This window comes from Nannobrachium achirus (assembly GCF_963921795.1).
Source record: "Nannobrachium achirus genome assembly, chromosome: 12".
Taxonomy (NCBI): domain Eukaryota; kingdom Metazoa; phylum Chordata; class Actinopteri; order Myctophiformes; family Myctophidae; genus Nannobrachium; species Nannobrachium achirus.
The window spans coordinates 8,318,843-8,334,135 of NC_137832.1; the positions used below are offsets into that span (position 1 = coordinate 8,318,843).

The 15,293-nt window shown below is 42.4% G+C and overlaps 1 protein-coding gene across 1 annotated transcript in view; it reads left to right on the plus strand.

Annotated features, from left to right (window-relative positions):
* The window catches only part of rad17 (RAD17 checkpoint clamp loader component), a 32,038-nt gene that overhangs the window by 9,011 nt on the left and 7,734 nt on the right, over positions 1-15,293 (plus strand). Inside the window, exons 10-15 of the mRNA XM_080739373.1 lie at positions 1,175-1,289; positions 4,057-4,254; positions 4,991-5,085; positions 5,774-5,920; positions 6,647-6,775; positions 7,135-7,255. Of these exons, the coding sequence (XP_080595499.1) occupies positions 1,175-1,289; positions 4,057-4,254; positions 4,991-5,085; positions 5,774-5,920; positions 6,647-6,775; positions 7,135-7,255 (805 nt within the window). The remainder of the gene's footprint in view (positions 1-1,174; positions 1,290-4,056; positions 4,255-4,990; positions 5,086-5,773; positions 5,921-6,646; positions 6,776-7,134; positions 7,256-15,293) is intronic.

Below are 15,293 nucleotides of genomic sequence, written 5' to 3' on the forward strand. Positions count from 1 at the left end.
GTGTGTGTGCGTGCTCTTGTGCACCTGCATTATGTGTGTGTGTGTGCGTGTGTGTGCACATGTGGACTTAAAGGACAACTTTGTTTTTTTACAACAAGGGTTCATATTTTAGATTAATTTTAGAGAAAAGATAATGTGAGTGTTAAAATGTTTTCATTTGCTTCGTTCGCTAAATATGTCTTTTTAGACACAATAAGTTTCTTTATTACTATTTACAGTAACACTTCTTGCCCCCATAAGTCACATCCAACCATGAAAGGTTGCGTTGTATCTTGGGAATGGGCTTATTCTGTGTAAAATGACATATTTATCCACTTGTATGCCCCCAACCACTGAAATAAGAATCTCTAAAACAATAGAAAGAAGTAAATGAAATAATTTCAACACTCATCTTTTATAGTCTTTAATTACAATCTAAAATATGAACCCTTGTTGTAAAAAACTAAAGTTGTCCTTTAAGCAATAAACAAAATGTAATATGCTGCCCTGAAAATGTCCACGCTTTGGCATAAATATTACGATATCACAATAGACCTGAACAATGCATAAATAGTTATACTGATGTCACGATATGAAACTTGATAGCAGACCTACAAGCTCACAACATGTCCCATAGTGACATGTCTGCTATTGTGAGGGGAAAGAAGATATATTGTCATCGTCACAATACCATATGATTGTCACAATATTGGCATTGAAAGATATTGTGACATTTGGACTATAACCCTATATAACAATAAGCTATTGCAGTGGTTCTCAATCTGTGTGTAGGGCTGTCACGATTTGACATTTTACATGACGATAAATTGTCACTCAAATAATTGGCGATTAACGATTTAATTGTGTTTTTGTCATTGACAATTACATTTCTGTTTGGCTTTTAGGCTTTGAAGTTGCACATGGCAGATATGACACAAAACCTAAATACACGAAGAAATTACTGACATATTTGACAACTTACTACTTAAAAAATAACATTGATAGTGGAAATAGCCGATCTACAAGCTCTCAGATCTACGAGCTTGTAGATCTGCTATTTCCACTATTTCTGACATTTTTCAACATTCACGATTATGACGATTATGAAAAAATAATTGCGATAATGTCAAATAATCACGATTAGACGATTATGTAATAATTGTGACAGCCCAATCTGTGTGTATGTTTTCCTCAGAATGGGAGGAGGAAGGTAGGGGTCCCTGACAAGGCTGCGTTGGAGCTGCTTTGTTCAGGCTGTTCCGGAGACATCCGCTCTGCCATCAACAGCCTGCAGTTCTCCTCATTTACAGGTGAGGGCGCCAGAACATAAGGTACTACCAGGGGCATAGTTCTGCCGATTTAAAATGACTCCAATACGGAACTAAAACTTCCTATGATTGGCCGCTAGTTGCGCTGTTCCCCCCCCCCCCCCCCCCCCCCCCCCGGCCGATCGCAAAAAGAATTGCCCTCCATTGGAACCCATTCATTTTCCCCTTTCGTTTTCTAACCTTAATTAACATTTTCATGAATACTGTATGGTTCCTATCGCTAGTTAAAAATTGCCTTTCAATCACCATACTTTACTTTATTTGTTTATTTAGACGGGACAATGCATATTAATGAACACTACATGAATGCAATGTAAATAAGCCGGAATTAGCAAGAATGCTAAATTTCATCCGTAGTCCCCACATGAAGACAAAACAATACATACCAACAAACAGTAACCCTACATTAGGAGAGGGCGCCTAAGAACATACATACAAATACTATTTTTCCTGAACCAAGAAAAAAACAACAAAACAACACATATTACTAACAGTACCCTACATTAAAAAAGGATAGTTAAAAATATACGTACATGGCATGAGCTGTACTCTTAGAACTATACATGGTCACAGGTTTGATTGTCAACTAACCATTTTTTTAGATTGAACTTGAAGGATGGAAATGACAAACAGTCTCTTATTGTTAGAGGTAGGTCATTCCAGATTGAACATCCCTGCACTGAAAGGGTGTTTTTTCCAAAAGCGGTTACCCGGTACGGTACTTCGCAATCCCCTCTAGTGATTGCTCTAGTATTGAGTCCTCTATCAGGCTTCCTTTTTATGAATTCCTTTAGGGGAGGTGGGCATAGACCATTTAGTGTCTTATATATGATACTGACCTGTTTAAAAACCTTAAAATTAGCGAAACTCAAGAAACGGTACCTCTGAAGAATATTACAATGGTGATATGAGTGGGGTTTCCTATCGAATACCTTAAGCGCACTCTTATATAGCTGTTCAATGGGTTTGAGAGTCGTTATACCTGCGCAAGACCAGTTTGTGAAACAGTACTCAATGTGTGATAGGATCATGCATTGGAGATACGATTTAGCAGCACTAACTGCCAAAAAAGGTGTGATTTGTTTAAAGTTCTGAAGGTTGAACTTGATTGTGTTTGTAACCTTTTTTACATGTTTTTTAAAGGTTAGGGTTGAGTCTAACATGACCCCGAGGTACTTGAACTCTGACACAAGTTCAAGTTCCTCTCCACCCAGAAACACATTTGATGATTCCATCACAACTGGTCTTTTGGAAAAAGCCATGCAAACCGTCTTTTTTGCATTCAGGAGCAGGCATGAGTCTGTAAGCCAGTCCTGAACGCTGGTCAGAACCATCATATTTGTTTTGTCGAAATGTGGTCCAATGTATTTTAAAATAAATTATAAACTTGCGGGGGGGGGCGTGGCCAACTAAACTGATACCAGCCGGCTATGTTCTTCTTCGTGTGCTGTATTTCGGGAGGCTCCGACCACATTCTCCCATGTATCCCTGCGTTGCACGTGACCGTTGGCAGCCAATAGCATCTCTGATGCCTTAACAATTCTATGATGGCGACACCCATTCCAAGGGGTAGAAAGGGCCATTTGCGCTGCATAGAAACCAATGGCTTCGCTTCGTCCATATTTTTCTACAGTCTATGGGTACTACAACACACCTTAAAGGAGTAGTTCACCCCCAAAATGACTTTTTTTTCTATTGATTACTCATGCCATGAGCATGACTTGAGTTCAAAAATATTTTAATTTTTTTTTGTCACATTCCAAAGACGATACCAGCATTGTTGTTGCCGACGAGGGCATGTGGAAAAAACTCCCAGCAAGTTATGCTTATTATAATTATTTATTTTATATTTATTTTCACGTGGGTTGCCAATTCCAATCGGAAGAGAGCGCCCATTTATCAGCCTACATTGTATAATGTTCCGGTATTTATTAAGTGATGTATTAGTCAATTCCAATTTCACGTGTTTATCCTGACCCAGTTAGTTATGATTTGGGATGCTAGGGCATCTGCAATGCTTTTTTACACTATATATATATTTTTTTTTTTAACCCATTTAGGCCTGAACACATTATGACGCAATATTTTATGCTTTAAATATAAAAAAATAGCAGATATACAAGCTCACAGCGCGGCACCGAGTGCCGCGCTGCAAGCTTGTAGATCTGCTATTTTTGAAAAATCGTGAAAATTAGAATTTTGACCCGATTCTATAAGTGTCTTTTGAATCCTTCAAAGATTTTTGGAAAAAAAAACTAGGTATGTTTCTATGTCAGCAATCTGGCCAGCCATCGTCAAAGAAAAGGTCTTTTTCACTTAACTGGAGCTCAGTTAGTCTGTTCTTGAGAGACTACTATGTCAGTGGTGCTCAAACCTTTTCATGTGAAGGACCCCCAAAATGATATTTATTTGGCCACGGACCCCCATTTCAAAATATCTAGTTCCAGGGACCACCCAGAAGCAAAATTTTTAGTTACAAACGTTCGCTTTGAAAATACATCTATTCAAAGATTTGCACACATTTTCAAGACTTTTTCAAAAATAGCAGATCTACGGTGTGAGCTTGTATATCTGCTATTTTTCAATAGTTAAAGCATAAAATATTGCGTCATAATGTGTTCAGGTCTAAATGGGTTATTAATATTGATCTGTACTGTGCAGCTGCCTTTGATACTGCACCGCGAGAGCCTTTTCTACTACTTTTGCACAGTAGTAACCAATCATTGTTTCATCGATGTACCGTCTGTAGACTCCTCTTTGGAGAGGGGGCCGTGGGCGTCCAAAAAGGGAAAACCTGCGCCGGCATTGGGCAAAGCCGCCTCTAAGGCCACGCGGAGGAAGAGGAAGACCAAAGATGGTCAGGAGGCGGATGTGGAGCAGGCCATCGGAGGGAAAGACGCCTCTCTCTTCCTGTTCCGAGCCCTGGGCAAGATCCTCTACTGCAAGAGTAAGCCCCTCCCACTGTTTATTATGCGAGCAATAGTAGCAGCCGAGCAATCTGATTTTTGAATTTCAAGGACCCCATTAGCTTTTATCCAAAGCGCTTTAATGTGCATTACATTCACCCATTCACACACACATTCATACACCGGTGGCAGAGCAAACCATGCAAGGCACCAACCTGCTCAACGGGAACAACTAGGGGTTCAGTTTCTTGCCCAAGGACACTTTGTAGACAACCAGCTTGGCCAACCCGCTACATTGGCCAACCCGCTCTACCTCCTGAGCTACAGCCTCCCCCAGTGGCAACTGGACCTAACATTGAAAACCAATGATTTAAGACAGTGGCTGCTTCTCATGCCCAAGGCACACCAATGGACAATTCCAAATCTCAATTTCATAGAGAAAGTAAATCTAAAAAATTGTGGGGGCCATTAAATGAAATACAGTACATTACTATAATAATAATGTACTGTATTTCAGTTTAATGTAATTATTTAACTTCTAATGATGCCCAAAATAGGGCATGTCATGTTTTCATAAGGATTTCTGGAAAGAATTTGAAATGACTGTAAACGTGTTTTATTATTCATAATGAGTTGGGTTTGCTGATGGTGAACCGTGTGTGTGTGTGTGTGTGTGTGTGTGTGTGTGTGTGTGTGTGTGTGTGTGTGTGTGTGTGTGTGTGCGTGTGCGTGTGCGTGTGTGTGTGTGTGTGTGTGTGTTGTGTTGTGTTGGAACAGGGGAGGCCCCTGAAGACTCAGAGGAGCCCCAGGGGCCCGGTCTGCCAGTTCACCTGTCAGAACACCACAGACCCAGACTGGTGGAAGACCCTGAGGTGAGCACACACACTGCCCTGCAGGGCAACCAGACTATATAGTACTTGTCTGACTTTATTTCCTTCCATTCATCTTTCTAAATACACTTTATTTTGCCGCACTTCTCCCACAGTTGGTGGCACGCACTCGGACATAATGTCAAATGTGTCAAAATGTTAACTCCAAGGGGGCACGGCAGTGGCGTCAGTTCAGAAAAAGCTAAGGTATGGCAACATGACTGGAAGACACCAGTCATGTTGCCATACCTTAGCAACAGGCATGATACATTCATGATACATACATGACACATTATTTTTTTCCCCACGTTTCTACGGTTTCTTCTGGAACGGTTGTTCAAGTGCAGCTAAACTTGGCATGTTAGTAAACGTGCCACAATTAACAATAATGCATTGCACCTGTGCAGCTGACCTGCGGAACCTGGGAATATACCATTTTGTCAAAATGGGGAGAATAAAATTGTAAAAATGTAATTTTTGTTATTTTACTGTAATTTAACAACATAATAACCAGCACAGATAGACAAAGAGACATTCGTGGATTTATATTTAAAAGTAACTTTTATTTTCCACCCTGGACCCAGGGTATGGCAGGGGCACGGTGGCGCAGTCGGTAGCGCTGTCGCCTCACAGCTAGTAGGAGTGCTTGCACATGTCCACTGACGACTTCTCTTTTCTCCTGGTTGTTTAGCTAGTGGTGGAGCGGTCACACATGTCGGCTGACTTCTTCAACCTGTACCTGCACCAGAACTACCTGGACTTCTTCTCTGAGGTGGAGGATGTGACGCGGGCCAGTGAGTACCTCTCTGACGCTGACTTCCTCACCGGGGAATGGACCGTGAGTAGAGCTGTCACCATCATGACATTATAGTAGGCCATTAATTATATTATAACTAGTCCTGTGCCCGGGGGTGTGCGATGAGGAATTGAATGTAGGAGTCTGAGAAGTAATGTTGGAGAACCCAGACCGAAGAATAGTCACCATTGATGTCGGGTATCCGTCTGTCTGGCTAGCACTCTTTTATGCCCATATATGGTGTTCCGTGTCCAGGCCAGTCTGTGATGGCATCTCCAAATTTGAGCAATGTAGTGATGTCAGTTGGGCTTTGTTATCATGGTGGTGACACTGTTTAGTATCAGTGATGTCAGCATGCAGACTGACGGTTACCATGGCGGCGAAACTGTGTAGTATCATTGATGTCAGCAGGCAGATGGCCAGATGTATAGACATTCACTAAATTAATATATAGATGATAAATGGGATTAATAATTTAGCTGTTTTTACTTAGTTAAAAAAAGTTAAGTGTGTTTTTGGTATTGAACATTGTAACATATAAATCATAAATTCATTTATTGTTTGCCTTCTAGGCTTGTAAACGACAATAAAGTATCACCAAAACAGCCCATACATACACCATGTTTGCTATTTTTCAAAAATAGCAACAATAGACGATCTACAAGCTCACCAACACATTGCATTGTGACGCGTTGTGAGCTTGTGGATCGGCCATTTTCGGTACCAATGCTAAACAGACATAAATATCGGGCTTTACTGTGTTTGCAGTCTCGTGGCACCATGGGGGAGTACGGCTCCTCTGTGGCCACCAGGGGGCTCCTGCACTCCAACCGTGGACACGTTGCAGTTGGCTTCAGACCGCTGCACAAACCCAGCTGGCTGATGGTCAACAGGAAGGTACATTAATGAAGAAATGCACTAAAAGTGGGAATATCAGAATATAAAACTACTTTTACAAGAAAGAGGCCTGTATTCAAAATGTGACCTGAGTTCGCTCTGTACTTGGTCTGCTGTATTTTCCTTCTACACCACATCATTTCATTGAAAATAGTCACGCTGAGCATTTTGGTGAATGTTTGCCCCCAGAATAGGGAGGCATGGGTTCAAGTGGTTAACATTGTAAACCTATAATATCCATTCACTGTTTTTATTTATGTTGTTGACACTTGCTTTGGCAATGTCGACATATGTTTCTTGTGCCTATATGAAAATTGAAATCATAAGCCTCCATTAATAGAATGTTGATGTCTCTTCAGCACCGTGAGAACTGTCTGGCCGCTCAGTCTCTCTTTGCCAACTTCTGCCTGGCTCCAGTCAGTCTGCAGACAGAGCTGCTGCCCTATCTCGCACAACTCAACACCCCTCTGAGAAACCAAGGTAAAAACACTACCTCGCACAACTCAACACCCCTCTGAGAAACCAAGGTAACCACACTTGCATGGATTATAAGGTTCTCACTTCTCAGTAGCCCATCACTGATTTTAGTGCTTTAGATTGGATAGAAACCAACATGTCTCATCATGTCATATCTAAAAGCTCACAGCACGTCGCGCTGAGCTTGGGGATTGGCTATTTTCGGTTCAAAATGTTCCCTCTTTTCCCTGCAACAATTTTCAATTTAGGCATTTAGCAGACGCTCTTAATCCAGAGCGATTTACAATAGCAAGGTAATAAATACATCAATCTATCAAATGCACAGAAATAGTAATCTAAGAAAAGGGTTAGGTCAAGAACACCTGGGGTTCCCGGACCCCACATTGTCCCCTTTTCCACCAGGGTTGGAAACGGGGACAATGTGAACTGGTTCAGAGCGTTTCCACTGAAAATGAATTGGTTCAGATTCAGAACCCTAAGGGCGGATTCACACTGCGGTCTCGGGAACGTTCTCGAGGCTACTTGGCAGATGTTTTGACAGTGTGAAGCCTGCGGTTTTCCTCAGAAACGGATCAACTCAACCAGCCTCGAGACTACCTCCGGAGGTAGTCTCGAGGCTGCATGGTGCGTCCACGAAAATGATGCGCTGCAGTGTGAAACTACCGTCCACAAAAACGGATGTGATGTTGAACGTGACCTCATATAAAGTCGACGAGTCAGGCGTCGCCACAAATAAACACTGGGTAACAATTGTCGACATGGCCATGAGATAAGCGACTTCGTCTCACAGAGTGACAGAGAGATTGCTTGGGCTCACAGATTCAATCTGAGCCCCGCTGAGTGGCTCGGAGGGCGATCGGGACCAGCCTGACTCTTTTCAAACATGTTTGATATTTTTCTGGGATCCCTCGTCTGGAACAGCAGCGGGTGAGAGAGAAAGACAGCTGCTAATCGACAGATCTCTCTCTCTCTCTTGTTCTCTCTCCATCTCTCCCTCCCTCCTCCTCTCTCTCTCACTCACACACACACATACATGCACACGCGCGCGCACGCAGACACACTTTTCATACCGTCCACATCCATCCGCCCAGGTTGTATCATGATTGCTTGCGATAGGAATTAAAATTCAATACGGGTTTGTTTCATATCAGCAGAAATAGTCACTACCAGTCACAGATGGAACAGCGCACGAGTGACTGGCACATCGCGCTTTGCTCTTGCAAGTACACAACCACTGCCTGATCTACAAACCCTACAACGTGGCGTGGAGGAGAAGAGGGACACAGTTTGATCTTGGAAATCTAATGTTCTGTGCGCCACACAGTCATACGACTAATCATAAATCAGGCACCATGAGAAGCAGACAGCACGCAGCACTTGACCAGTTTAGCAGCGGAGAGAGAGGGTATAAAAGTCAGAGAGTTGAACAGAGGCATGGATGGACATGAAACGTGTCAAAGTGAACTCATATCATCAAAATGGGACACAAATTCCTTATTGCAGCGTTTTTTTTCCTCCATTGCGCGAAGCGATGGTGTTGTGTGGATAACGTTAATGTGTTTGTGTGTGCGTTTGTGTGCGTGCGTGTGTGTGTTGCAAGGCGAAGAACAGCCCCCGTGACATTTTGTATTCATTATATTATGTATTATTGCTTTGTTCAAGCCCGACTCAATCTGAATAGAATCCTGTAGCGTGCGGACTCGGAGCGCCCGACTTTTCAAAACGGCTAATGTGAGCCCGTTTAGATTATCTGGTCAGAGAACCTGAAAAAATGATCCTGTAGTGTTTAATGCTACCCGATTCAGTCGGGCCAGATTATCTGTTAGTGTATGGCCAGCCTTACTCGCTCATCATTCTGCACGTTTCTGCGCCTGGAAAATAGCAGATCTACAAGCTCACAACGCGTCGCGGATGAGAGGCATTGTGAGCTTGTAGATCAGCGAACGTTGCTCGACACCTACTATACAGGTCTATTGATATGCAAATAGGCTTGTTTCTTTGTTAAACAGTTGTCGAGGTGTGAACTTCGGGGGGTGCGAGACCCAAGACCACTGCAACACTGTTCCACACTGCGCTGTCGCGAGTCATTGGATTGTTACCAGGCGCGGACGGCTCATTAAGGCGAAAAGGCCGTCGCCTTACATTTATTCTGTAGAAATGTTAAATATAGCCCCCAAAGCACCCAAAAAGCCCTGCTAATTTAAAGAATGTTGCTCAACCCCCCCTTGCCCACTAGCTGGGGAAGGCAGCCACTGCAGCCAGCCAGTTCATTGGGATGTAAATTGAATTCTGCTCGCCTTTTGTTCTAATGGTGTTACAGGCAGGGGAGGGGATTTTGGGCCATTATCACCTCTACCTGGATGTAAGGTGGGCGAACACTTCGACAATGCAGACGGAGGCACTGCATGTCCATAGTGCATCACATGATAAGACCCAAGTGCAATCAATATGTTTGCATGTCTGCGACGAGTTGAAACAATGCCAGTGTATAGGCTGTTGCAGCAGCAACCGTTCTCTTCCACCAAAAGTATGTGGTGCTTGAAAATATGAATGATTCCATTGATAATACGTTTGGGATACTCAAAATCCCCGCCGCAGTTATAATATATCGCTCTGTGCGAATGGGTAGCCAGATAAGTCGATCTCTTTCAAAGTCGACCCAGAGTCGTTTCCCAACGGGTCTGAGGCCTTAAACTAGATGCAGATTAAACTAAAATTAAATCTGTGCTTCTGGGGGTCCCTGGAACAAAAAAGTTTGCAATAGGGGTCCATCCGTAGAACAAACTATTTTGAGATGGGGGTCCACGGCCAAAAATACATTTGGGGGTCCTTAAACACACAAGCTCACAATGCGGTGCTAGCAGACGCAGTGTGAGCTTGTTGATTGGATATTTTTTTGTTGCGTGACACCGTCGTACTATGCGTTATAAATTACACTTTTAAAGAGACGGTACACATTTAGTTTCTTCAAATATTTTCCCAAAATAAAAAGGTTACTTGCCTTCTGTCTGTTAAAGTACTGTATTTGAAGGCCCTAGGCCTAGTCTAATGTAGTGCATAGGCCTATATAGATTTTTGTTGTTGATTAAAACAAAGAAAAGATAATGGAAAAAATTGATATGCATTCACTGTTAAAAAAAGAGAGAGACATGGAAATGTTAGCTTATAGTTTATATTATATACCTAAATATACAATTTATAGTAACATTTAAAATGTAAAATGTTTTTTATTTTTATTTTTATGGGCACCCGCTCCCCCGGGTGGGGTGGGCACCTGGGGGGGCACCTCGTTGGCATTTTGGCTGGCATTTCGCCTATCCTGACCCTCATTTCTGGGTACGCCCCTGATTGTTACATCAACTTTCGTGCCTAAATTTCTTGGCGACCAGAATCAGCAATGTTGCATAGTTGATGATGTCTGTATTCACCGGCGAGGCACTATGTGCATACCGCCACCTATAGGATGGGGATGTATAGTGCTAGTGTTCTCCAGGGAGGCCAGAATCTCTGCCAATGTGAATGCTGGCCAGCGTGAACCAGCAACCGTTTTCAGAAACAGTTCTAATCAAACGGATTGCAGTGTGAATCCGCCCTAAAAGTTGGTTTGGAACTGGAACCAACAAATTGCCGCTGGTTCTGTGAAAGCACCAAGGTTCCAAGAATCTAGAATGGAACCAGTTTTGGTGAAAAAGGGGCCACACCGAAATGCCAAAGAAATGGTCATAAAACACCACAAATTTACGTGTGGTGGATATTGTTAAAAACATAATACCAGTGAAGGTTGATCAAAAATAACTTAATTGAAAAAGTTACACAGTTGGACTTTTAAGGATTGTGAAAGAAGGAACACATTAAAGGAAGAGAAGGGTGGATCAGTTTAACTAATAGTTAACTGACTATGGTCAACTAGTGTCCACCTCCTATCTCTGTTCTCATGTAAATATCTTTCAAATGAAGGACATGATCTGTATTTCTATCCAACAGAACCAACTCTGACTGGTGATTAAAAGTGCTGTAAGTGATATGCATATGTACAGTATACGAGTAGTTCACCCCCAAATGATTTTTTCCCCCCTATTGATTACTCATGCCATGGAGACTTTTTTGCATTTGTTGCATTCCTAAGACAAAAATGTGATTATAGTAAATTTACCCCAATGGATTCTGTATGGGGACCTGGATGCATGGCCCTGGATGAGGACCCGAATGAATGGCAGTGGATGGGGAAACCGTCAGGGTACTTTTTTTCCCCAAGTCTCCATGAAATGAGTAAAAAAAAAAGAAAAAAAAAAATTTGGGGGGTGAACTACTCCTTCCATTCCCTGCGAACTTAAAATATGGATGTGCGCTAAAACTGCCGGGAAATAGCTATATTTGCCAGACCCAGGGGGTCGGCCTACATAAGGCTTTGTCGGTCGGTCTGTCGGTCGGTCTCTCTTTTCCTCAGTGTGCCTGTCCCTCTTTTCCTCAGTGTGCCTGCTCATCTGCCCCTCCCTTCCCTTGCTCGGCTGATTGCCTTGAGTGCCGTCACCTGTACAGGACCAGCTGAGTTGAGTTGGCTGACGAGCTGCTGACACTATAAATTCCTCAGCCCATCTACAAGCTCACAAACATTTCCAGCTGCTCAGCCTATACAATCCTGTGTGTTCATGTGTTAGTTCAGTGCCATACTAGTCAAAACAGCCGATCTACAAGCTCACTACGCTTTGTTGCTGAGACTATAAAATCCTGTGTGTTCATGTGTTAGTTCAGTGCCATACTAGTTTTCATTGCGGGTCTGGCACGACCAGGTGACCTGGTCTAGTTTATTAACGTGATAGGGTATAATTTCATTGTTTTCAAAGCCATGATGATAAACCACCACAAAAAGACGTGCGCCATCGTAACACTAAAACCTTCAGAAGAAACCATGTTTAAAACATGTTTCAAGAATGGGAAGGTGACGTCGCTCCATTGACTCTGGGGGGATGGGAGATCAGCGGCGGGGCCTCTGAGCTCAATCCTGTTCAATTCGTGCTTGATCGTCTAAAATCGGATCGGATCTGGGCATCGGATCGTATACAGACGCCACACACACTCTCTCACACACACACACACACACACACACACACACAGCTTTGCTGTGTGTATCGCCAGTCACCGACCGTTTGAAAGAGAAAAGACGAGCTTAAACACAACTTTGATAGTGTTCCGTGTTGATAGGTTTTCCACGACGAGTTGTGACTGTGATGACATGCATGCAGCAAGAGAGGCGGCACGTCTATAATGTGAGCTTGTAGATTAAATGTTTTTGACAGAGCTCGAGCGTTTGTGAGTGTGAGTAAGAGAGAGAGAAGAGACCCCGTAACTGGTGCTGCTGCCTGCTGGAGCTGCTACTCACTGGACCTCCAGTCATTCAGCGTGCAGCGGAAGGGCCAGTCAGACAGATATGTATCCGCCCTGCAACGCTCATTCATCTGCCACAAACGTTGTCATGCCATGGACCTCCAATATTTACAAGCGACTTCGGCACTAGCCGTTAATAAAGTATGAATGGACTCCCCCCGAACTTAAATAATTTCGGGTCGGGGACTCGGGGAGCCCTCCCGAACCGAAATTAGTTAGGCTCCTTATTATGTGAATCGACCCTTAGCCTCGCGTAGCCAGGCTTACTCATCTGCAAAGAGAAAAGCCTGGTGAAAATATGAGGCAGAGACCGTTCTAGGAGGTGGAGCTGAATTTTCCGGACGTTTTTTTTTCACAAGTGCGGTGTTCCTGCAACCGCTGGAAAAAATCTGGTCTACGTCGGTTGCGCTCGCAATAAATAATATACAAACAAAAAACATTGATCAGGCGATGTTACACCTGTTAAGAGCTACAATCTTTGTTTTTTTTTTCGCTGGGGAATGCAAACAGACGTGCACCGCATGGCGTAACTTTCGTTAAACGCTGCACTTCCGCTAGAAATCTTGGAACTAACCGGAAGGCATATTGTGTACAGGGTGTGTGATTGGGGTGAGTCGGTAAAGTAACCTGACTCTGAGACTGGGTTTGGGTAATGCTGAGTAGCTGGTATGGGGGAGGAGTGAATGATAATTTGTCAAATTAGACGGTGAGCCAGGGGGATTGGTCAATATCAACTGAGGGGATTAATGCTCATTGTGATTTTTGTCATGGGGTTATAGGGTTTTATGTCTAGAGTTAGAAAATATATGATAGCCTTGCACCAGTCGTAGCTTTATGGGTGCTATCATGCATTTTAGTTTGGGTCTCATTCACTTATACACTATACTATAAAGGGAAAAAAGACTCAAGTCTGCTTTAAGTACCGTAGGATGTGAGGGTTCTAATTCAGTGTTTTTTAATTATTCTGAATCCATTCAAGCATTTGTTTTGCACTTTTCACAGTTTTGTGGGGACTGTTTTTAGCCCAAGGATTAAAAACAACTAGTTAGACCCCTCACATCCTAATTAAAGCAGATTTTTTGGGAGTCTTTTTTCCTTTATAGTATAGTGTATAGTAAGTGAATGAGACCCAAACTAAAATGCATGATAGCACCCATAAAGCTGCCACTGGTGCAAGGCTATCACATTTTTCCTAGCCTCGGAAACTCAGGCTTTTATTTTGGCAATAGGAAGAAAAATAAAAGCCTGAGGTAACCTGCTGCAATTTCTGGCATAGGAAGTGAGAGGCGGGCCATGGCACAGATCGTGAACCAATAGGATTAAAGCAATAGGATATATATATATATATATATATATATATATATATATATATATATATATATATATATATATATATATATATATATATATACTGTATATAAACTTCGGTCCATTATATCTCCCCTTTAACCCATTTAGGCCTAACCTATAGAATAGGGCTAAATCAGAAATTAGCCTACAAAACAAATATGTTGCTACATACTGTACATGTACTGTAAGCCCCTAATAATACCAAATTGTATTGTATTTTATATTTTATATAATTCTTTTCATTGATTCGTCACCTTTACAACAAGGTACACCTTGTAAGCATCAGGCATTCGAGGCATCAGTTACACAGCCAAACCTGTGGGTAGCGCCAACCAAAATATTGGCAAAATGGCTTGTAATACTGTTTTGCTGGCATTTACCCTCGTTTTGGGCTTCCTTGAGGGTGAGCTTAATATTAACAAAGTGTAAACAATATGTGTTTTTTTTTCTTTCCTTATTACTGTGGGAGAGCACAATCATTCAATGAACCAAGCAACAAAGGTGAACACCAAAAGAACACTATTGCAGGCCTGCCAGGCCATTTTGACAATTTTGGGTTGGTGCTACCCACACATTTGGCTGTGTAGCTCATTCTACGAATGTCCGATGCTTACAAGCTGTACCTTGTCGTAAAGGTGACTAAACAACGATAAAAATCATATAAAACCCAATACAAATTGGTATTATTGAAGGGGAGATATAATGGACCGAAGTCAAGTTTCCTTTCTTTTTGTCTCTCTCTCTCTCTCTTTCTCTCTCTCCGCTAAGGGGTCCCTGGCCTAAAAAAAAGCTCTAGAGTTATGTAACCATACTTTCCGCCCAAACCATGTTTGTCCTTGGATACCCTTGTGTTCCTTCCTGCTTTTGTTCATAGGTGGCAGTGGTGATCAGCAACAGTGTACACATACTTGACAAACTCACAACACCTCGCAGCACAAGGGAGTTGTGAACTTAGATCTGCTCATTTTGGCAAAGAGGTTTTGTGTAGCGAGAAGAAAAGAGCAGTCCAAGTAGCCAAATGTGAAGTTTACTACTGTAGATATCGAGGATTCAAGTGGTTAGCATGAACCCAACACTGATGACAGTGCTGTCAAACAAGTCTATGAAGCCATCTATGAAATCTATCAAACGGTTTATTAGGCAACACCATTGTATACAATATTATGTAAAAATAACAACACAATTGCATGCAAAGAGAATTCACAAACATAACTCTTCATGGATTCAGCACAATCAAATCCGTCCGTTTTAGCCAAATGCAGCTTTTGTGCATATACTTATTCCTTTTAAATATATGAATTGATAT